This window comes from Mercenaria mercenaria, chromosome 1 (genome assembly GCF_021730395.1).
Source record: "Mercenaria mercenaria strain notata chromosome 1, MADL_Memer_1, whole genome shotgun sequence".
Taxonomy (NCBI): domain Eukaryota; kingdom Metazoa; phylum Mollusca; class Bivalvia; order Venerida; family Veneridae; genus Mercenaria; species Mercenaria mercenaria.
In genome coordinates, this window is record NC_069361.1 from 36,443,235 (window position 1) to 36,466,195 (window position 22,961).

Consider the following 22,961-nt stretch of genomic DNA (forward strand, 5'->3'; position numbering starts at 1 on the left):
CTTGAACAAAATGTGTTTGACCATGAGACCTCGGCCAAGTTCGATAACTAGCCAAATCGGTCCAGGCATTTTAGAGTTACGGCCCTTGAATTACCGAAAAAATCCGTCTATTTACTCTTGTCCGCTCTCTAAGTCGAACATTTCTCATCCGATCTTCACCAAACTTGAACAAAATGTGTTTGGCCATAAGAACTTACCCAAGTTCGATAACTAGCCAAATCCGCCCAGGCACTTTTCATTTATGGCCCTTGAATTACTGATTGGATCCACTCATCCAGACCATCTAATTGGATCCACTCGTCTAAAACATCTAGAGAAACTAACATTTTTCATCATCTAAGGGGCAGTTGCGGGAGACATGCGCTTTTCTCAAAAGCATCTCTTGTTATATTACAATCCATAAATTCCCACATAACAAAGTAATCTTTGACAGATCTTCATGAAATTTAAGACAAATATAGATCACTGAAGGGGAGAGTTTTCTCCCTTGATTTTGTTGAAATTAGAAACCAACAAACCATTGCATCGTCTTTTGTACATAACTTACGGATATCTTCAAAATACAGACTTCTCATCCAGAAAACAGCCTATTCTGCAGGGAATCTGAATTTGCTTGTTTAATATTATAAGAAAATTGGTTTTAAGGTATCTGTATGAGCATGGACCAGGTGACAGCATAAGTTATTGTTAGTTCTACAGATAGATGGCAATTATTTTACATATCTGCTGCCAGTGAATGCATCTGGGGTCAACTTTGGTATGGGTCAAAAACACTAACCAATCAGTTTATTGGAAATTTTATTGTTATGAAAAGTTGAAATTTTAATTATCCCCTACAGTAGGCATTGGATTTGTTTTGGTGTTGTATGACTGGCTGTTCATCAGTCTCTATGTGTCTCTCCATCCCAAGTTGAAAAAAAGACTTTCAGCTAGAATCACCAAATCTCACATAAGCATTAATCAACACATCATGACCTTTGCTCACATTTGATGTTATCCACCTTGACCAATTAAAAGTAGACTTTTTCCCTTAATTTATTTGAACAAGAAATTGGCGGGCAGTTAACCTAACCAGTGTTCCTGGATTCTGTACCAGTACTCTGTTCTCTGCAAGTAAATGCCAACTTCCCCATATTGACTTCTCCCTATTGAGCTAAGAAGGTGGGCTTATAAATAAATGTAGATAAAGAAAAAAAAAATGAAAAAATAAATGTAGATCTGACAGAATGATAGTGTGTGTGCTGTTTCATTAGAATCACTTCATTGATTTTAGAGTTATTGCCCTTTGATTATTTTACAATCCATAAATTCCCATATTATAAACAAAGTAATCTATTGATGCATCTTCATGAGAATTAATACAAATATAGATCACTATATGGTGGTGGTGTGTGCACATCTTTCATCAGGATCTCTATAGTAACTTCAGAGTTATTGCCCTTCAATTGTTCTAAAATTCATAAATTCCCACAAAACAAAGTAAACCATTGAAGGATCTTGGTGAAACTTAATACAAATATAGATCACTATAGGGCAGATTTTCATACAGGAACCAACAAAAAGCTGCATTGTCCTTTTATAGTAAATATAGTACCTGCATTCACAAAATAACCTATTTGGTGGGGCTATAAGTTCACTGAATTCACTTATCATAAAAGACTTCCTACCCAAAGTGAAATTTAAGATGACTCAGAGAAGTGATTTTAACACTGAAAGAGAAAATAAACCTGGTGCAAATGCCACACTCTTGTAGTCCCTGGTGTTCGAGTTCCTTCAAAAACTGTGACCTACTTTGTTACAAGGATTGAAAACTGTGTATGGCCTCTTCTGGCCTGAACTGTAGGCTTGGCCAGGGTGGACCAGGCCAGGACAGAGATTAAAACATACTACAGGCAGACTGTTTTTTTAGAAGGGACAGAAACATGCATCCTTTAAAGACTGCTTTGTTTTGTTTGGAATTCAGTAACTGTGCCTTACTGTGGAAACTACCTCATCAAAATGGCTGTTTTGACAATAGGAGAGATCGTGTTTGTATACAGATCCGTTGTATATTCTAGGTCACAATAGCCTAAATAGTTTTCCTTATATATTCTATATAAAACTGACCTTTTTCAAAGAGCTACCAAACATAGCTAGACCCATTTCAGAGAACAAATCATTAACTCAATTTAAAGAGATGATAAAACTGATACAAAATGAAGAGAAAAGTAGGGGTCATGTATCTTCTAAGAGAGATTTCTCTGGTCACATTTACTTACTGTAAACTGACATCAAAATCACACTGCTGTGACCTGGAAGTACTACTCATACTAAAATTAAGCTTGACTTCACCAAATACAACCTGCTCTCCCATTTTTCCTACCAAAATGTCAACAATACATCCACAATGAAATTTAAACAAAAACTAGCCTCAATTTAGACCTCTGTTGCCATGCCAAGTGAAAAATTAGTGTTCAAATACCTGGCAGCCATTACGCGACTAGACCAGATGGCTCCCACGCTGGTTCCTTTAGTTTAGTCAGGCCTTCTAGTTTTAGAACTGATAAGACATAGATCGGGTGGGCAGACGCTAAGCGTCCATGTTTTTTTGTTAACAGTGATGTTTTTCTAACAGCTTAAACTTTTTTAAAACACAAATGATATCAATAATTTTTTTATCAGTGGAAAGGATTATTATATAAGACAAGCAATTTATTGATAATTATTATTTCGAAATAAAATGGATTTATTATGAACGCTTAACTTACAGTGTTTTTTCTAAAAGTTTGGAGCATTACTACGCCACTATTAAAATAATATGTCACTTAAAATGGTTATTCATTTTCAAAGGATATTTGTTAAGAAAATATGAAAATTGTAAGCATTTCAAAACTTTTTGAATTTTTAAAATCCATAAATGGACGAAAAAGGTATTAAAAATTAAAAATTCTGATCCCATACACAAACGATGTAAAAATATTTGTTTTGCCCACCACCAGATAAACAGGTGTTGATGCGTGACGTCAGGGCGATCTCTCCTATAACTTCAATTAATCAAAATACTTATAATACCACCAATGATGTATGATTGGTAGAATCTAAAATTTAAGGAGAAATTAGGGGATATCCTTGTTATTGAAAGGCACACAAAACAGCAGATTTGCAATGATAGGCCTACTATCAAACAAGTGATCATACTTTATCATCACGTACTGCAGCAGATGTCCTAACATGTCATGGAAAAGAGGTGTTGGCATTAAAATTGGCTTGAATACTGTTCCTCTATATGGCACCCTTGGCAAAAATCCCTCGCATACAAAATTGAATGAGTACAACGATCTGCAGCTTGTATGTAACATTTACTATGGTCAAACAAGTTGTGTCACCCAAATGCATATAAAGATCTCAAAAAATTATTGGCAATCCCTTGAACAACGCTGCATAAAAAATTCCCTTACTGTGAAATCCTTTTTATTTGTGTAGGACGAATTTTCGCGTATTTCGCGCTAGGACCGATGCGCGAATTAAAGACCACACTTTTATTAATGTTTATTTTATTTTTTATTTCTAAAATTGAAAATGCGCGAATTAAAGCCAGCGCGAAACAGTCCTTTTTCACATATGCACGAAATTTCATGCCAGTGTATTTAAATGATTTCACAGTATTATATTTTTTAAAATGAAGTACAGTCTTCTTGCCATGGACCATAACCACCTCACACCTACACAAGGAACCTGAAGTACTTGATCCCACAATCTCATACGCAATACTGTTTAACTCCTTTTTTCCAAGAGCAATTTGTTTCTTGAATGGTCTGCCCCTTGGTAACACATACAGTCCTGAGCCCCAGTTTGATTCTATTCACTGAAAGGCTGGCAACTGTAACCTTCTAAGCTATATCTATGTTTTTAATCTTAGTAATCATAGTTTTTTTAAATTTTGCACCTAATGATCTTGCTCATCTTTTAAAAGTCTGTCCAAGACAAGCGAAGCGCCTCCCAGTTATTTATCAGAACTGATTGTTGGGCAGTTTAACCTGTAGGAATGTAATCATATAGGTTAAGTTCAAGCATTATGGACCTTTTTAAGAAACGACCCATCATTCATATAAAACTGATATGTTTTCTTTATAATTATAATTTCCATTGTTTAAAATAAATGTGGCACTTCATTTAAAGGCTCTAAGTTACTCCATGCCGGGTTTTAGTATATGCCATTCCGCCACTTCAAGTTTTAGCATATGCCAAAATCGCGGAAAACAATGATAACCGCCGTGATAGAAGATACCGATGACAAGTCAATGGTAGCATTTACAGATGGCTCATGTAGAGGAAACCCTGGACCCTGTGGCTCAGGAGCCTTTGTTCTCCTGCCATATGGGGAGACAGTAGAGTTGAAACAGCCAGTTTCCAAACACTCTTCAATACTGGTTGGTGAACTGGTTGCAATTAAGATAACGCTGGTCCTTGTCACAGAGGAAATCAAAAAGCGGCAGATACAAAAAGTAAAGATCCTGAGTGATAGTCAGTCGGCAGTGGGAATCCTATCATTAGGCTGGGAGAACAATTCACATCCCCACCTTTGCTCCGAAATACGCCAACTATGGAGGCAAGTGGAGGAAACCGGCTGCAAAATAGACCTCCAGTGGACACCAGGGCATGCTAACATACATGGAAATGACAAAGCTGACGCCCTTGCTAAAGAAGCAGCCAAGGAGGCTGAAGACATGGAGGCAGAGGAGTTTGATCAGCCCACCAGTCAGACAGAGATACGTGCTGCAGCATCCCTGGCTACCTGTGACAAGTGGCAACGTAGATGGGAAATTTCAGAAAGTGGGCGAACTCTTTTCCAGTACCAACCAAAAGTCAACCGCAACAAAGTAAACTTTGATGGTCTACCACATCAAAGAAGCATATTAGCGCTACAGAGTGGGTACTGTTTGAAGGACTACAATTACAAAGTTGGTTTGACTGACTGTCCATACTGCGAATGTGGAAGTCGTGAGACAGTGGAGCACTTTTACTGTGAGTGCCCTTTATACACCAGTGCAAGAGAGAAGGCAAAGAAAGAGATGTTCCTCTTGACGGGTATACCAGTCTTCAGTGAGAAGCCTTTCCTAACCATTGATGAAAATGACCCCTACAAAGAATGGCGACGGGCGATCAACAACGAACTGAATGACTTTATTGAAGCCACCAAGCGTTTTGGAACCCGTGGTCCGAGAAAGTTTCTCGCGTAACCACTTTTAAACATAGACGTCACATAATTCATAAACATACCTGAGTGTTTTTACCTGAGGGATCCTACCGGAAGTAGACGATACCGACGAAGTGTTCAATCGGCCAAGTTTTAGGCTGTGACCTCAACTCAACTCAAAACAACAAAGACAGCGTGCAAGACTTTACGTGAAAATGAAGGGTCCAAGAACTCGTTACTTACGGGTAAAAGCTCCGAAAAAAGTTTATTTTTGCAGAATCATAATGATAAACATTATGTCACTCAGTATAAATTGTTTTATTGAACATTGGCGAATGTGTTGTGTATTCGGACATGGTTTTAATTTTGGACATAGAAGATTTGATTTGGCTCCCTACTATTTTGACAGTTCTTTAGTATGGAATTTTAGTTAAGACATGCCATTTGCAATTTGATAATATCCGTTTGCTTATTGCCATTTGTAATGTGTTAGAATTTGGCATTTCCAGGGATGACTTTATTTTAGTCGAACATTGTGACAGCTAGTCAAAATATAATAGGGCATTTCATGACAGCGTGATAACTTTTGACTGTCGCTGTCTCCGTCACATCCAAACGGCAATCTACTGGTTAAGACCCCGGGGGGACTATTCCTACAGAATGAAGAACATCACAGCTGTCATCTGCTTATAAGTTACTCTGACTCTCATTCATTCCGTAGAGTTAAATTGATCGATACAGTGACTCCTAAATTATTTTCATTTCTCTTTATTTTCACTATCTCAGTCACTATTATATACTCCTGGTTTAGCCCCCGTAGAGTTTATACTGTGTCGATCTACTCGTACATAAGAATGGACCTGAGAATGTTGCAAAGTCCATCATCATTGCCTTATATATACTCCTGGTTTAGCACCCGGGGGCTAAACCAGGAGTATATAATAGTGACTGAGATAGTGAGAATAAAGAGAAATGGAAATAATTTAGGAGTCACTGTATCAACTCTACGGAATGAATGGGGGCTAAACCAGGAGTATATAATAGTGATTGAGAAGATAAAAATATTCAAAATAATTCAGGCATCATGGTATCAACTCTACGGAGTGAATGTGAGTCTGTAACTAACTATTTTGTGACAATGTAACTCATTCCTAGAGCTGATTCCCCAGGGTGTTAAAGCAGGAGCCCAAACTTATATTCTGCATATTTCTCCTTGGAAATCCCAATGATATCCATTGGAAACATTCTCTGGTACAAGTATTTTGTGGTGATAATTCATCTCTTTTAATGAATTTATGTTGACATTAAAGCATAAACTTGCCTTGCTGACATTTTATGAATGTATAGTTTGTGTTTTGTTTCTGCAGTGTAGTGTCATCGGCGGTTTGCTGTTTACTGAAACCAGTGTCAGGGTAGATATCTCCTTGCATCTGTCACATCATATTTTCGAGGATTTAAGCAGCGAGGTCAGAGAGATGGCCTGTTTGAACCAGGCTGGCCCAATTGACCCATAACAAGACATGTACACATAGGCCTAATGAACCATATTTGTCATAAATATCAAATTGTTTTGAAAAACTTGTAAAAATATGCTCTTAGAAACACATTCGCAATCTTGTCTTGGCGTGTACGATTACTTCTGAGCATGTGCTTCGTGCTCAGACAAGCTATATAAGCTCCCTTGACTAGATTTTTGCCTCAAAACGAAGAGAATATGGAACAGATTTAGAACTGTCAGTAAAGCAGGAGTTATTTGCATCAAATTTACGATAATTTTCAACTTTTATACATTATTTTGCTGTGTTTCATCACTGATCAGTTCGCCGCCATTTTGCAATTTTTCAGCTGTATTATGATCATGTGACTGAAAGTAGCCATTTGATGCTGGCGAAAGCAGGGAGATAACTGAAATAGTATAAAGGGAGATAAATGTTGCCATATTTAAGTTACGGATGCAGGGGGATACAAATATGCGGTTGCATCTCAAATCATTGGAAGTCAGTATGTTTTCTTCCTCCTTTATCTCTCGGATTTTACAAATGAACAAAATAAGGATTTTCCAGCAGTTACATTATTTTATTTTAAGAATTTTGTACAACCTATGTAGACCTAAGTGTACAAAATCATTTGGATGTTTGTTCTTCGTGTCTACAACAAACCATTATATTACAAGACTGTATATTAAATGTAGGTTTTATGATGATACCTCACCTGTGTTTACAAAACAATTCTCTGTCTTCACGGGGCATGAAAATAGCATTGCACATGCGCAGTAGTTTATACTTGTCCAGGTATCAAGTGGGGAAGAAATAATTAAACTACATATTGATTGTCTGCTGATATCATGTGCTACTTTTAATTTCATGGTAATAGTTACATAAAATGCAGGGCTGTAGTTTTTTGCACTAGTTTTATTCTATATCTATTGAAATTATCAAGAATTCATGTTAGATGAAATTCGATTTTTTTATAGTTAGCGTCTATTTGCTTTTGTAGCTGCTATTGAAAGTCGGGTTATCTTTCATGTGCATTTTTGGAGAGATTAATGATAAAGAAATCTGTAGAAATAGTTTATTTACAGTACTTATTTTGATATCAAAATAACAGCAAAACATTGTCAAAATATTTGTCTGGCTACTGGCTTACCTCACGGGGAAAATAACTTCTTTTTGTGACCCCATTTGAGGCCCCATTTAACCCATATTTTACGTCACAACGTGATGCTGATTAGATTGGATGCAGCAGGAGCTGAAGTTTGTGCAGTGTTGGCTTCATTTATGTCAAATATTTTCTTAGGAAATAATGGAATCGAAAAATATGAAAATTTGTCCAGCTACTGGTTCCCAACCAGTATGTTCAACATCGAATAATAAGTTGCTTTTTTTTTAAAACCATCATTAGGTTATGCTGCAGTTGAGATTATTAGTCCTTTTCTGGTAGGAGCCCCCTTCTGTTAGGGGACTCTGTATTGATACAAATACTTGATTGGCTTGTGCCATTTGTCTTTGAGTAATAGTTATAGTTATGATGACAAGAAACTTTAGGAAAAGTCTGTCCATAGTGATGAATATTTACTTGCTTGAAATAAGGATACGAATGTGTCTACTACAAAGATTACTTCAGTTTGGATTTTCTTTTGAAATTATTGTATAGTCTGGTATTGAGATAAAACATGCATTTTCAAAACAAGAAATATTCAATAAAATCCTCTAATGCATCTTACTATAACCCTCAATTTCTGCATTCCATTTAATTTTATGAACTAGGAACGTACTAGTTCGAACCATAAGTGTAAAGTTAAACTTTAGTTTCTGTGGACCATACTACAGAGTTCCAAGTAAAAATCCTCTGTATAAGTGACAGTAGAGGTAACATGTAATTCTCTAGAGCTAATCACCAAATTCAGTCTGAATTTACAGATTATGCTGAGTTAAAAATAACATCATTCTGTTTTCATTACGGTATTACAGGTGACTGAAAAAGAGGTTATTCCTGTTGAAATTCATAGTGTGAAGAATTCTATGGAAGATGGTTATGAGGAGTGGCTTAGAGACAGACATGTACAGGTAACATATCCAAGTGTTTGTATTTTCCTTAGATCTGGTAAAAGGTAAAAGTAAGCTTCCAGCCAGAACAACAAATATTTGTGAGTAATACTTTATTATGATAAGTGATGATTGTATTTGTTGTGATTTTACTTCTCATAGCATTTAGGAGTATTGGTCCCTAGCAAAATATAACAGTATTTCAAAAAATCCATTTTTATTTTAGGAAATTTTACAACTGTTGCATGGAACTATTACAACATACATAGAGATGAAGAGAAACAAACAAACTAGTAATAAACAGCTACAGAAACCTTCAGATATTGTGACAGGTAAAAGATTTAGTTTGATGATTTTGATTTAAACATAGTTAGGACCTAGATGAAGTAAATTATATAAATAATTTCTAGTCACATTTCAGAGCTGTAGTGAGAGGCTAAATTTGACTGAGGCAGTGAAAAATGGCATTGGTTTGTGGCTTTTGATATAATTTAAATACCAAGGAATACCCCATCTTGCAAAAAAAGAGAAATAAGGCATTCTTGTGCATTGTGTTTATTTAAAAGTATTGTTGAGACAGAAAAATACAACCAAAGTAAATGAAGCAGACAAAGTGACTGTGATCTTGCTTGCTTCAACAGTCATGGATTTAAACAGTTATATTTCAGGAATTATCTAGTATAATCATACTAATTTTTTTGCTGAGCCTAAACCAGTAGATTAACATTAACATTGAGGAGGTTGAACTGAGAATTTTCTGCTGTTCAAGTATCATTGTTTTGATAATGAGTGAAACTATTATAAATATTTTTACATTTATACGTTTTTTATACAGGATCAAGTGTAAGATTTGGATATATGTTCAGATCAAGACCTGCCAGTCAGATGTGTCTCATTGAAGATGGCCTTTCCTCGGAACTCTCTGATAGTAGGTTTATATTGTTTTGATTATCAGAAGAAACTAACATTTTTAGAAAAACAAGACAAATCCTCAGAAAAGTTTTGGAAGATTTTTATTTGTATTATGTGTATCCTAGTGTCTGTACACATAGCTTAACAAGGGTAATTAGTGTCTTCCAAATTGGGGCATCTTCATTCTTTTCCCAAGTGAGGAGGCATAATGTACATGTACCAGGTAGCAGTTGACATAAATCAGTGCTTTGAATGGTAAGTCACCTGCCAAGAAAGAGGTCGAAATCAGTTAAAAAAGGATGTTCATGGTGTGTTTAATTTTTAGCTCAACTTTTCGAAGAAAAGGTAGAGCCCCAGCTTCAGCATTTGTGTCAGCGTCGGCGTCGCCATTGGTTAAAGTTTTTTATAGTCAAATATCTCGGTTACTATCAAAAGCTATTGACTTGAAACTTAAAATACTTGTTTACTATCAAAGTCTACAATAGGAGAATCAATCTCTATAACTCTGATTGAATTTTGACAGACTTACGCTCCTTTTTAACTTAGATTTTTTCGGTTAAAAGTTTTGATAAAGTCAAATATCTCTGCTACTATCAAAGCTTTAGACATAAATCTTAAAAATAGTCATTTACTATTAAAGTCTACACCAGGAGGAACAATCCCCATAACTCTGATTTGAATTTTGACAGAGTTATGCCTCTTTTTCATTTAAAATGTTTTGGTTAAAGTTTTATAAAGATTTTACTGGCAAAGCCCACCATGATAGTTTTCACATGATTTTTTGTCGAGAACTTTTCAACCTTCTTTTTTTAATTTTGTAAACATGCTAGATTAGTAGAATTGTTATTTTTCTGTGGAATTTTGAGCATTTCAGCTTTCTACAATAGTTTTGTTAAAAATAAAATATGTTGAAATTTCTGATATTTAGTCAAATTTCAACCTTACCATGTTTGCTTTCAAATATTTAACCTCGTGGTACCATCTATGCCTCACATAAAACTTTTTCATTGTACCCGTAAGTGCATTGTTTCTTCTTGCTGTTTGGCTCTGGTAATGTTATAATTGGGGTTAGGCCATAATAATGAACTCAACTGTCAGAAAATATAAGTAAGTGTCAGTTAAAGAACCAGAACCAGAACTAGTTTATATCAAGTATGCATTATGGTGTTGTTCAAATGTAGTTTTTCTGTTTAGATTGTAGTCTGAGAAGTTTCCATGTGTTGAAGGACAAGCTGGTAGTGTTTGCACATCCTCTCATACCTGGTAGTCCAAATAGAATGTCACAGGTAAATGTTACTGATATGTTGATATTTATATTTGGCTGCTTGAACACCTAATATTATTATGCTTAAGATGTGTGCTCAGATACTTGCATTTTCTAATTCAGACCACTTTTCTGATGAAGGTGTTGCAAGCCTTGTACTCTTCCGTTGCAAGGGATCTCTGTGGCTGTGTGGTTAAGGTCGCTGACTTCAATCACTTGTCCCCCCACCTGTGTGGGTTCAAGCTTTACTTGAGGCGTTGCATTCTTCATGTGAGGAAGCCATACAGCTGGCTTGTGGAAGGTCGGTGGTTCTACCCAGGTGCCCACTTGTGATGAAATAATGCACGTGGGGGCACCTGGGGTCTTCCTCCACCATCAAAGCTGGAAATTCGCCATAGGACCTATAAATGTGTCGGTACGAAGTTAAACCCAACAAACAATCTTCCTTTACAAATGTACCTGTTCAAAACCTGTGGTCTTAACAGCATCTTACTCATATAGAAAGAGATTGACATGAGAAGTAGGTTAACTGATTGATAAACAATTTGTTTATAAAGTGCCCACAAAGTATTCAGAATTCATATTTAATTTCTATCTTTTGAAACTGGAACCATTTCTAGAAAGCATATACATGAAACAAGAAATATCTTTAAAAATGATGGTCGGCGAATTGTAATAAGGAAAGAAGTTTATGAATTTTTCATCTAACATTCATCTTTCATCTAACATTTTGCAAAACTAAACACCGCACTTTAACAATTTAAATGGTTCTCTTTTAATTTTTCGCAAAGGTTTCGTAGGGTTGCAATTTTGTTTCGTTTATCCTTAGACGAATAATTACAGCAGTAGTTTGATGAAGATTCATGAAGCGGTTCATGAGAAGAGGTCATTAAACGTATTTATATTTTTAGCTAAATTGGTCCCTATCCCCATTTGTAACAAAATAGCAAGAGACCTTACGATATTGTTACACATCGAGTTTGATAAAAATCCATTACATTTTAGTGGTTAATGCGAAGAAAGGCATATCTACTTTTAGCTATAGTGGTCCCTAATAGGGCCCAAGTTCCTATATAAATAAATTTGGGAGAGGACCTTATAATGATGCTCCAGACCAAGTATGACAAAGATCCACCAAGCTGTTCATGAGACGCTATATAAAGGCATTTCTAGTTTTAGCTGTAGCAGCCCCTAAAAGGGGTTAAATGTCCCAGCTGAACAAAGTTGGCTGCGGGCCTAATAAAGATGCTACAAATCAAGTTTGGTTAGAATACATGAGAAAAAATCAATAAAAGGATTTTTTATTTATTATTTTTATTTATTTCTAAAATAGGCCAACTGATCCCACTTTAACAAATGCATATTCGCTATTCATGAATCTTTGGACAATGACGTCACACCTATAAAAAAGTGAAGGTCAAGCAAAACATACAATTGTAATCATTTCAATATTTCTGTTTCATAAGCAAAGTTTGACCGTAGTTATATCACATAGATAAACTGTATGCAGCATACCTCCATTTCAGTGTAATGAGATTCAGTCATTATATAGCATATATATAATAAAACAGATTTCAGCTGAGTTCAATATTTGCATACCATACTAAAGAAAGATATTCATATATAATAAATCAGTTGAATAATTTATAACAAATATATCAAAGCAAACAAGTACTCATTTTAATATGCAATCTGAATAAGTCACAAAAGCAAGACACCTTTTCATATACAGACGACAATTGTAACAAGGAAAATCTTTTAAAAAGCACTTCTCTACATAAAAGACTCTTATCACACCCTTATTCATGTGATACGCAGACCGTATTCAGCCCTTTCTTTAATTTGATATATGTTGGTATTTGAACAGGTTTTTTACCATATTTATTAAACTTACTTATCATTTTGAGATATATCAATATTCTTGCTAAATATACTGAGCCAAAGTTAGCTTTAAAACTGTGAACAGCGTCGTTTAGGATAAACGCTTTGTCTACATTTCACTCAGCGTAGCACACTCAACAGAGTGAAAGAAATTGACACTCTCGTCTAATCAGGCAGAGTGTTGCATAAATCTTCCATTTTGATAAATTATCTATAATGCGTTATCAAGTAGTTTGATTTGCTAACTGAAGTCACGTGGCATAGGTAACGAAAACGAATTTAGACGATGTCGCCGAAAAAAATTTGGAGCAGATAAAATGCATTTAACTTCTTGATTTTAGTTGATGAAAGTTCTGAATGTGAAGCGACAGTCAACTGGGCAAAGTGTCAGTATCAGCAGTTACTTCCAGAAGATCCCTACCCAGACTGTGCCGCAAACTATTCTTAGTTCACAGGAAACATCAGGGTCACAGTCTACTGTAAATTCAGATATAGGTGTAGCTGAATCTACTTCACATTCCCAGAATTCTCAGGAATTGACTGCTAAGGAGAACCAGTCTGTTACATGTATACCAGAAGCACCTCCTAGTGAGGGACATAGAAAGAAAATAAAAAATATGTAAGTTTGAATAAATATTAATCATAAAACAGATGTCTAGAAGGAGTGGTAAAATATTTGATCTTTTATTTCATATAAAAGACATCAAAATGATAGAACTGTGTTAAATTTTAATTTATGCACTCTGAATCGGTAATTTTGCACATAGAATTAATTAGCTAGAAGTCTATGCACTCAAAGCATTCTTCAGGAGGTGTTATCTCTTTATGGTATTTGAATTTTATTAAAACACAGTTACATTTGACCTTTTTGATGTCATACATGACCTTAGAAGTAGTGCTTCAGTATTTCATCTACTTTTTTGCACTGAAAACATATTACATTTGAAGTAATATGCAATCGTAAAAGGAACCAAGTTTTGATATATTCAGACACATGCTGCATGGAATAATTCATTTGGGCTACATATGAAATTATTCCACAGCATATAACCTCTGGTGATGTTAAAATATATTAAAACTTGGGTTTGCTATATATTCTTTCTTAATTTAAGTGGTCCTGAAATTTTATATTATTTACAACATTGTTATAAGATTTCTCTGTAGTAATTATCAGTTGTCATGCTAGGGCAGAATTTCATGTCTTTAACAATGATGCAGATTTGTGACAAGTTGGATTTTTCATATAAAAAAGTTCAACAAAGCACTTTCTGTTCATCTTCTTTGTTCACCCAGGTTAACCATTATCAGAACGTTATGGATAGTAGATAATAGATGAGTATATTGTTAATACTTGGTGTAAGTTATGAATGGCAACTGCCACAATGCATGCTTTTAATTTTAGATCTTTGTTATATGAATTTATCATAAGGTGTATTTCAGATTAGAACGAGGTGAAATTGGACATTCCAAAAGACGAAAACGAAGACCACTTAATCCAGCAGATCAGCAATCGAGGGAAACAGGTAGTGTGAACAAAAACAATGCTGAAGATAGTAATGAAGACAAAGTGACTTCAGTAAGAAGCAGACTTCATCAGTCAGATCAGCAGTCTAAAAAAATGAAACAGCTGAATGAAAATTGCTCCAATGAAATCAGATCTGAGCATTCTGAAGAAAGACATACTGAAAAATGTAGATCTGTTCAACTGGACCAGGAGTCGAGAAAACGCGAAGTTGTTAATGAAAACAGTGTGGATATGTGTGATCAGAGAGTTTCTGAAAATAATGGTAAAAGAGAACAGACAAGTACGAAAATGATAAAAAATATAACCGTGACAGCTTGTCAGAGTCCTCTTATTAAAATAGACTCAAAAGAGTCTTTTATGGTAGGTGATGTTCAGGTTAGTTTAGTAGACAGCCCTGTTGTGAAAATAGAAGATGAAAAAAAGGATAGAGGAGATTCCATAACATTAATTAGTTTAGAACAAATGAATGATATTCAGAGAGAAAAGGGAAACAGTCATTCAAACTCAGATCAGTATATGAATAACCAGTCTGATTCTGCTGATGACACATTAGAGAACCAGTCAGAGCCTCAGTTTGATTCATCCAATGAAATGCTTGCACTTCCATCAGCAAGCTTTTGCACTGAGGAAGCTAGACGAAAATCAAGTGCAATAGATATGAAAAGACTTAAGAATTACTTAAAGTCGTATGAAGCAGATGTTGACACTGATTTGGTCACAGAATCACCAAAATTTAGAACTCGCAAATCAGAAAAAGAGAAAGGCAATGATGAAGCTACTTCTGCATCAGTTGATAAATCAGAACATGATGAAATTAAAGTAGACAAGATTAGCAGTATAAAGCCAGAAATGTTGGGGCATAATAAAGGGGATACTAAAACATTGCATAAACAAAAATTTAAAAGAAAATTTCCAACATTTTCGGATTCTGATTCTGATGGAAGCTTACCAGACAAGAAAGCTAAAATCGGACCAAGCAGTGAGAAATTTGTGAATTTAGAAAACATGAAAAAAACTTCAAAAAAGATTCAAATATCAAACTCTTTCTTTTCTGGTGAAGGTGGTAAAGCTCAACCAACATTGTCATTTTTCATGTCAAACAAGAAATCTTTGACCAATAAGAAATTATCTTCAGCAAAATGGCCTGAAGCAGGAACGTCAAGGGATATAGAAGATGAAGATGATGATGATATAGGTGATATAGACTGTGAATTGATTAAAGAACTCTCGGACTTTCCAAAAGTGAAAAATGAAGCAGATGTTGAATTGAAAAACGAAATTAGGGCAATAAGGTATTGACAGAATTGAATTTAGATACATATAGAGAAAAAGGCTGAAATGAAAGTTTAAACTGAGTTTCTAATGTTCTTTGTACTTCTGTTTCTGTTCTTTATAAGATTATTCCATAGAATTGGTTGACAATGGGTCTTAAATTTAACAGTTTGAACTTTGAATTTTTAGTAGTTGTCTAGTATAACAACAGAAACAAACAGCAGTCTTTAGTGTTGTAAATAAAAGAAGATGATTTAAGAATAGTAATGTTTGTATACTGAACAAGTCTGTATGATTTAACCTTGATAGGTGAAATACTGCATTATATGTCATTGCTTTTCATGCAGAATTCTTTTGTTTACATTTGTGACTGACAGTTATCTTTTGTTTATAATAATAGTTCCATTGGGAAATTGAATGAAGAACATCTTCAGTATCTGATAAGGAACAATGAAAAATATCTTCGGAGCATATTTGAAGGGAAGGTCGCTTGTGAACGGCATCAGGCATATAAAAAAGGTGGAAAGAGCAGAAGTGAGTACAAAGTGATATCTGGTTGAATGTTTACTATGACTGTATAACCAAGAATTATTTATTCCAAAAGATGTGAGGAAAAATATGTATTTTCAAAACACTCAGTGAAATAAGTTTTATAACCCAAATATATCGGTGTCATTTACAAAAGCTTGATAATTATAAGAAGTTTGGGCTCATAAATTTTAGATAAGGAAACATTTTTTCTATGGAGAGCTTAACCCTTCTGTATTTGTAACAAATGGAGTGACCTATTACATAAAACCCTCAGACTGTGATTTCTCTGAATTCTGATCTTGTACATCTGGAAATTGCTAGGTTCAGGATAGACCTGGAATGTAATTAATTTTGATTGTTATAATTTTGTATTTTAGGGGACTTAAATTATAACTCAAGACTGGGTCAGTATACAGAAGAACAAGTGGACACAGTGATGGAAAGTCTTATTGCCATTTTCTGTAAAAGACATCACAAGGTATATCTATTGAAAATTTATAATGGTAATTAAAAGTCACATTATGTAGTATGAAATATATTTGACAGTGCCCATTTTCTAGAGAGACATATTTGGCAAAGTAGTTAACTTTGAACCACTCTAACCCCTTTGCTGACAATTGTTTGAATTATCATGGAAAGAATGCAAAACAAAAGTGATATGCTAGTTTAGGGGAGGTCCTTGTTTCTACCAGAGTGCCCACCTCACTGTGAAATACTGCTTGGACAGTCAAGCTAAACTGAATCACTTAATTCAGATATTTCAGTTGATATGTACATTGGGTTTGAGCCTCACTCAGGGCGTTGAATTCTTCATGTGAGGAATCCATTCAGCTGGCTTATGGAAGGTGGGTTTTACCAAGGTGCCTGCCTGTGATAAAATCATGATAAAAGGGGCATCTGAGATCTTCCTCCATCACTAAAAGCTGGAAAGTGACCTATATAAAGTTTAAATGTAAAATCTAACAAAGTGCACATACATCTAAATTCTTAGATAGCAGTTCATTTATATTTTCAAGATATTGCTAAGCCTAAGTAATTATAATAAATTTCGGTAACATTTTTATTTTGACTATTTGAATATTAAATAAAGCTGTTGTACTCCCCATGGCATCGGCGTCACCACGACGTCTGCGTCAGTGTCACACTTAGGTTAAGTTTTTCGTACCAGTCCACATTTTGACAAAACCTTTTGAGATAAAGCTTTGAAACTTTCAGCACTTGTGTACCATCACCATTTCCAGTTTTAGGCAAGAGTACATAACTCCATCAAGGATTTTGGCTGAATTATGCCCCTTTTAACTAACAAATCTTGGTTAAGTTTTCGAACCAGTTCATCTTTTGTGTAAACTGTTTGACATATGGCTTTGAAACTTTTATCATGGGTGTATTATAACAGTCTTTATCTGTAGGCAAGAGTACATAACTCTGTCAACTATTTTGGCTGGATTATGGCCCTTTTTGGACTTGGAAATTGGTAAAAGTTTTGTCCAAGTCAATGTTTTGTCAAAACTATCTGACATGTGGCTATGAAGCTTTGAACACCTGTTTATCATTATGATTTCCAACTGTAGGCAAAAGTACACAAATCTGTCTACTGTTTTGGCTGAATCATTGCCCTTTTTAGCTCGACTTTTCAAAGAAAAGTAGAGCTATTGCACTCGCCCCAGCGTCGGCGTCGGTTAAAGTTTTTGATAAATTCAAATATCTCTGTAACTGTCAAAGATATTGACTTGAAACTTAAAATAGTTATTTACTATCAAAGTCTACACCAGCAGAAACAATCCCCATAACTCTGATTGAGTTTTGACAGAGTTGTGCCTCTTTTTAACTTAGAATTTTTGGTTCAAGTTTTTGATTAAGTCAAAATCTCTGTTACAATCAAAGCTATTGACTTGAAACTTAAAATAGTTATTTACTATCAAAATCTACACCAGGAGAAAAAATCCCCATAACTCTGCTTGAATTTTGACAGAGTTATGCCCCTTTTAACATAGAATTTTCCGTTAAAGATTTTGATAAAGTCAGATATCTCTGTTACTATCAAAGCTACTATCAAAGTCTACACCAGGAGAAACAATCCCCATAACTCTGATTTGAATTTTGATGGAGTTATGCCCCTTTTTAACTTAGAATTTGTTTGTTTTGTGAAGTTTTTGATAAATTCAAATATCTCTTGTTACTATCAAAGCTATTGACTTGAAACTTAAAATAGTTATTAACTATCAGAGTGTACACTTGGAGAAACAAACACCATAACTTTGGTTTGAATGCTGTCAGAGTTATACCACTTTTTAACTTAGAATGTTTGTTTAAAGTTTTATAAAGTTTTTACTGGCAAAGCTCTAAATTTGAGTCAGGCACTAAGAAAAGTCGGCGTCGGCATCAGTGTCGGCGTTGCCCGGTGAAGTTTTATGTTTAGGTCAGCTTTTCTCCTTAACTATCAAAGCTATTGCTTTGATACTTGCAACGCTTGTTCAACATCAAAAGCTACCTCTGTACAGCAAGAAACATAACTCCATCTTGCTTTTTGCAAAAATTATGGCCCCTTTTGAACTTAGAAAGTATCAGATTTCTTGGTTAAGTTTTATGTTTAGGTCTATTCTTCTCCTAAACTATCAAAGCTATTGCTTTGAAATTTGCAACAGTTGTTCACCATCGAAAGCGGACACTGTACAGCAAGAAACAGAACTCCATCCTGCTTTTTGCAAGAATTATGGCCCCTTTTGGACTTAGAAAATTTCAGATTTCTTAGTTAAGTTTTGTGTTTAGGTCAACTTTTCTCCTTAATGGTCAAAGCTATTGCTTTAAAACTTGAAGCTGTTATTCGCCATTTAAAGCTGACTCTGCACAGCTAGTACCATAACTCCATCCTGCTTTTTGCAAGAATTATGGCCCCTTTTGGACTCCGAAAATCATGGGTAGGACAATATTTCTGATATAGAGACAAAAAAATCAGATGAGTGTCTGCACCTGCAAGGCGGTGCTCATGTTGGACTTGGAATTCTTGCATATCGGACTGGCGTTTCCGGTGATTTTACCCATGCCGGTAAAACCCATCTGTCAACCCCCATGCCAGATGACTCTCGTGCTGTTATGATAACTAGCAATTCATGCATTGAATGTGTAAGATACGAAAAAAATCAGGTGCCTTAATAGTTCCTCTCTGTTCCTTATAGTATATTTCTCAGTTCAAAATACGTTATTTTACGGTAAGAACTTACCATTACGCCTTAAATGATAAAACTAAAGGGGAACTTTGTTATTGTGCGTCACTGAAACGTCATGACGTCATTTCTGCTTACCGATGTTAATTTCCCGCGCTTTGTGTACATACTCTGCTACAAGAAAGAGTGCGTTTCTATTTGCTTTGTTTATTTTATTTTTTGTAAAATACAGTATGCAAAAAAAATCTTTCCGAATAAAATGCTTATATGTATACAATATGCAAGAAAAAAGATCAGTCATGTGATTACTAATCGGATAGAAATATCCGGCCCTTGGCCACCTGCGCATGGGCTAGCCTCGTTACTGCCTTATGCGCAGTTGCCCTCGGGACGGATATTTCTATCCGATTGGTAAACACATGGCAGATATTATTAATCAGTTTAAACAGTTAAATTGTTATTACCATGCCATATTTTGCCTAACCTGTTTGTCAAATGGGGCTTTGGAACTTTGACCACTTCTTTACCATCATAGTTTACATATGTAGGCAAGACTACATAACTAGGACAAGTACTTTAGCTCAGTTATGGCCCTTTTTTTGACATAGAAATTAGTTACATTTCGCATACCATTCCACATTTTGTCTAAACTGTTTGATATACAGTTGTGAAACTTTGAACGCTTGATTACCATCTTAGTTACACAATGCAGTATAGTTCAAGACTTATCCAATTCCACAAATACAGTTACATTGTTTGTCTTATCTTTTGTTGTTTTTTTGTCTCAGAATCTCTGGTATACTTCTGTCAATTCTTCAAATAGTCCAGCGCGCTGTCAACAGACAGCTTTTGTTTCATATTTCCTAATTGTTTCTCTTTTAAATGTTCAGATACTCTGATATGAGAGATAATTTGCATTTATCTTTTTTCCTTAGTTCTTAAAATAGTTTTTCATTTTATTCAGTATTTAGATTACATAATGAAAGTATTACTACCAGAGATGTTGATCAAGGTACACATGGATATACACAGTACTAGTCATGAAGAGAGTGAGAGAAGTATAGCATCTAAACAAAAGACAAGTCCATAGGAACAGAACTGGACAAAGAACAAAAGCAAGGAAGAAAATACAGGATGTTTGAATTGTGTGTTATGTTCCACAAAGTACACTTGGCAAGTGGTGGAAAATATTTAGAACAGGCTACTTGAATGTTGTTGGGCAGAACACAAGGTTGCAAAGATAAGATTTTTTGTGGTCTTTTTCAATGAATTATGAATCTTTTATTGAATGTATAGTTAGCTACTGTGAAATCATTTAGTTTCGGGGGCATGAAAGTTTGTGTGGTTTGGGTCAGAATAGCTATTTCCTAGGGACTTGAATTTGTGGGTTTCAAGTTTTGAACATAAAATGAATTGGACATTTACTAATGTAAGTTTGGATTAAATTTTTTTGGATTGATTCAATCTGCAAAAAATAGTCCTCCACAAATAGAAATAATTTCACAGTATTTCAAAGTTTGAGACATTTAGGTATCCAGGTTGTATTATGTTTATTGTGTTTAACCTTTAGCCTGCTGGCGGCAAGTAACCCTTTGAATAATAAGTGGTATGGCCCAGATTGATGGACCAGTCCATTGTAGAAATATAGAAGGGTAAAGGTTAATGAAATTATGGACTGTTATCATATACCTAACACAATTAAAACACAGGTTGAAAACTTAATATGTTAAAACTGCAATATTAAAATGTAGTAATGCTGTATCAGTTCATATTCATATGCCAGTAAATGCATCAATTATGAAGTGGAAATATGAAAAAAAATCATTTATTTTGACTGATTTTGTAATGTGAGTAAACTGTTCTACACTTTTAATTAGAATTGCAACATACTATTAAAAAGCATGTGTTTTAATTATGTGAAGTCTGCTGGATAATTGTCAGAGTATTTGTTTCTTACTCTGCAGCTTATCTCCTTATAGTAAAAGTAATTTTAGTTATGGTTAGTTGTGACAAATTTAAGAATAAGTCAGTCAAGAAATTCCTTTTTGTGCAGTTTTTGTTTGCTGTGCTCCAAGTACTCTGAGAAATCCAGATTAAAACAGAGAATAAGGTAAGTATGATTGAAATGTGTCTGAACTTGACTGAACTTCTAATTATGTATCTTTAAAAATTTTAGTGTTAATTTTCTGTCCAGTTGAAAAGAAAGCCAACAGCTGTGAAATTTGTACCAAGGAATGTAAGACCAGTCTTAAACTAGGGAAAAAAAAAGTTATACTGAAGGCAGAACTTCGTAAAATAATGGTTTTCTTGTAATATTACAAAACGTCAGTATTGATGTTGGATTAGACAGCATTTTTATTATTTCTGAAACAACCTGAAGTATGAAGCAAATTTTTACAAGAAAAGTTATATAAGTTTACTGCTGTTTTCAAGCAATACACAAAGGCATACTTGAGAATTTAATATGCATGTTAAGTGCATGTCTTTCTGGTTTGCTGCTATTCCATGGAACCTGATATAATGTTTCTTTGGAAAACATGTGTTGAAAAATATAAGACTCTTGCAGGGTATTTGGATATGTTAACTTATACTTCTCCATTCAATGGAAGTATAATTGTTTCTAGAGACAATCCTTGAAGATAACCTGTCTTTCTTTGTAATACAGTGTATTTGTTCTTAAGTTGTGGATGTTAACCAGACCTGTGAACAGGTCCTTTAGTTTCTTGATTTTCTTTATTTCTTACTTCTTTCATTCCTGTAACTTTCTACCTCTTCATTTACTTACTTTCCAGTGACAAGTGTCTGTGTCAACAAAATTGAGAGAATGATTTACTTTTAAATGTTGAATTCCTTCTTGCTGGGTGCAATCATGTGCCTTCCAACAATCACTAATTATAATGGTGGTACCTGGAAGAATGTTTTCTTTGATGATTTCTCCTAGAGTAGAACTGGTCCTGTCTTCTATACACAGTTTCTTTCTGTTTTCCCTTTCTGTTCCCCCAAAAACCAAAACCCTATCTACCAGTCTGCCCTTATTTTTCTTTTTCCTAACTTTGACTCGTCAGTTTCTACTGTTTTACCTATTCCCCCATTTTTTAGACAGTTTTTCCAATACACAACTACAAACCTCCCTGTTGTTCTACACAAATTGGTTTTGCTAAGTAAATTCTGTACATACAGAATGTTTATTGTTCTCTTTGCCCTGACATCAGACTTGGCTTTGAGCACTGTTACTTTTATATGTCACAGAGTACTGAATTTACCCTGTCAAAGAATCTTTTGACCTCGGTGCTTTGTTCAGGGTGAGGTATTATTATAGTTGGATGGTCCAGCATCCATTGTATGCATCAGCATATTTATTCAGAATTTACAGGTCAGAATTACAACAAATTGGTCTATAGCACCTTGGCGAAAATAGATAAATCTTTAAGTTATTTCTTCTGCTTGGTTGATAAATTCACCTGAAATGGTTTGTAGCATCCTTGTATATCCCTTCCTGAAATTTGTTCAGACAGTTAACGGATTTCTTTTTTTGTCTGGCTTCATATCAACCATATAACAGGACCCAGATGGCAATTTCCCTTACTAGACTCATCAATTTTATATTCAGAATGAGAATACCAACATTATTGCCTGTAACGTAGAGATAATTTTGTTGCAAGAATGAACACATCCACACAGTTTTCATTTT

General features: G+C 34.8%; 2 protein-coding genes across 2 annotated transcripts; both read left to right on the forward strand.

Moving 5' to 3' along the window:
- The first annotated feature begins 4,241 nt into the window (after window positions 1-4,241).
- Window positions 4,242-5,219, forward strand: LOC128556236 (uncharacterized). Its single transcript, XM_053540684.1, has one exon. The coding sequence runs from the start codon at window positions 4,242-4,244 to the stop codon at window positions 5,217-5,219; it is 978 nt and encodes a 325-aa protein (XP_053396659.1).
- A 110-nt stretch (window positions 5,220-5,329) lies between these two features.
- LOC128557215 (uncharacterized) lies at window positions 5,330-21,169 on the forward strand. The gene is made up of 10 exons (XM_053544315.1): window positions 5,330-5,421; window positions 8,647-8,742; window positions 8,948-9,053; window positions 9,557-9,649; window positions 10,828-10,919; window positions 13,120-13,397; window positions 14,219-15,595; window positions 15,976-16,109; window positions 16,484-16,584; window positions 20,235-21,169. Exons 1-10 carry the CDS (start codon window positions 5,392-5,394, stop codon window positions 20,358-20,360), a joined length of 2,433 nt encoding a protein of 810 aa, XP_053400290.1. The 5' UTR covers window positions 5,330-5,391; the 3' UTR covers window positions 20,361-21,169.
- The last annotated feature ends 1,792 nt before the right edge of the window (window positions 21,170-22,961 follow it).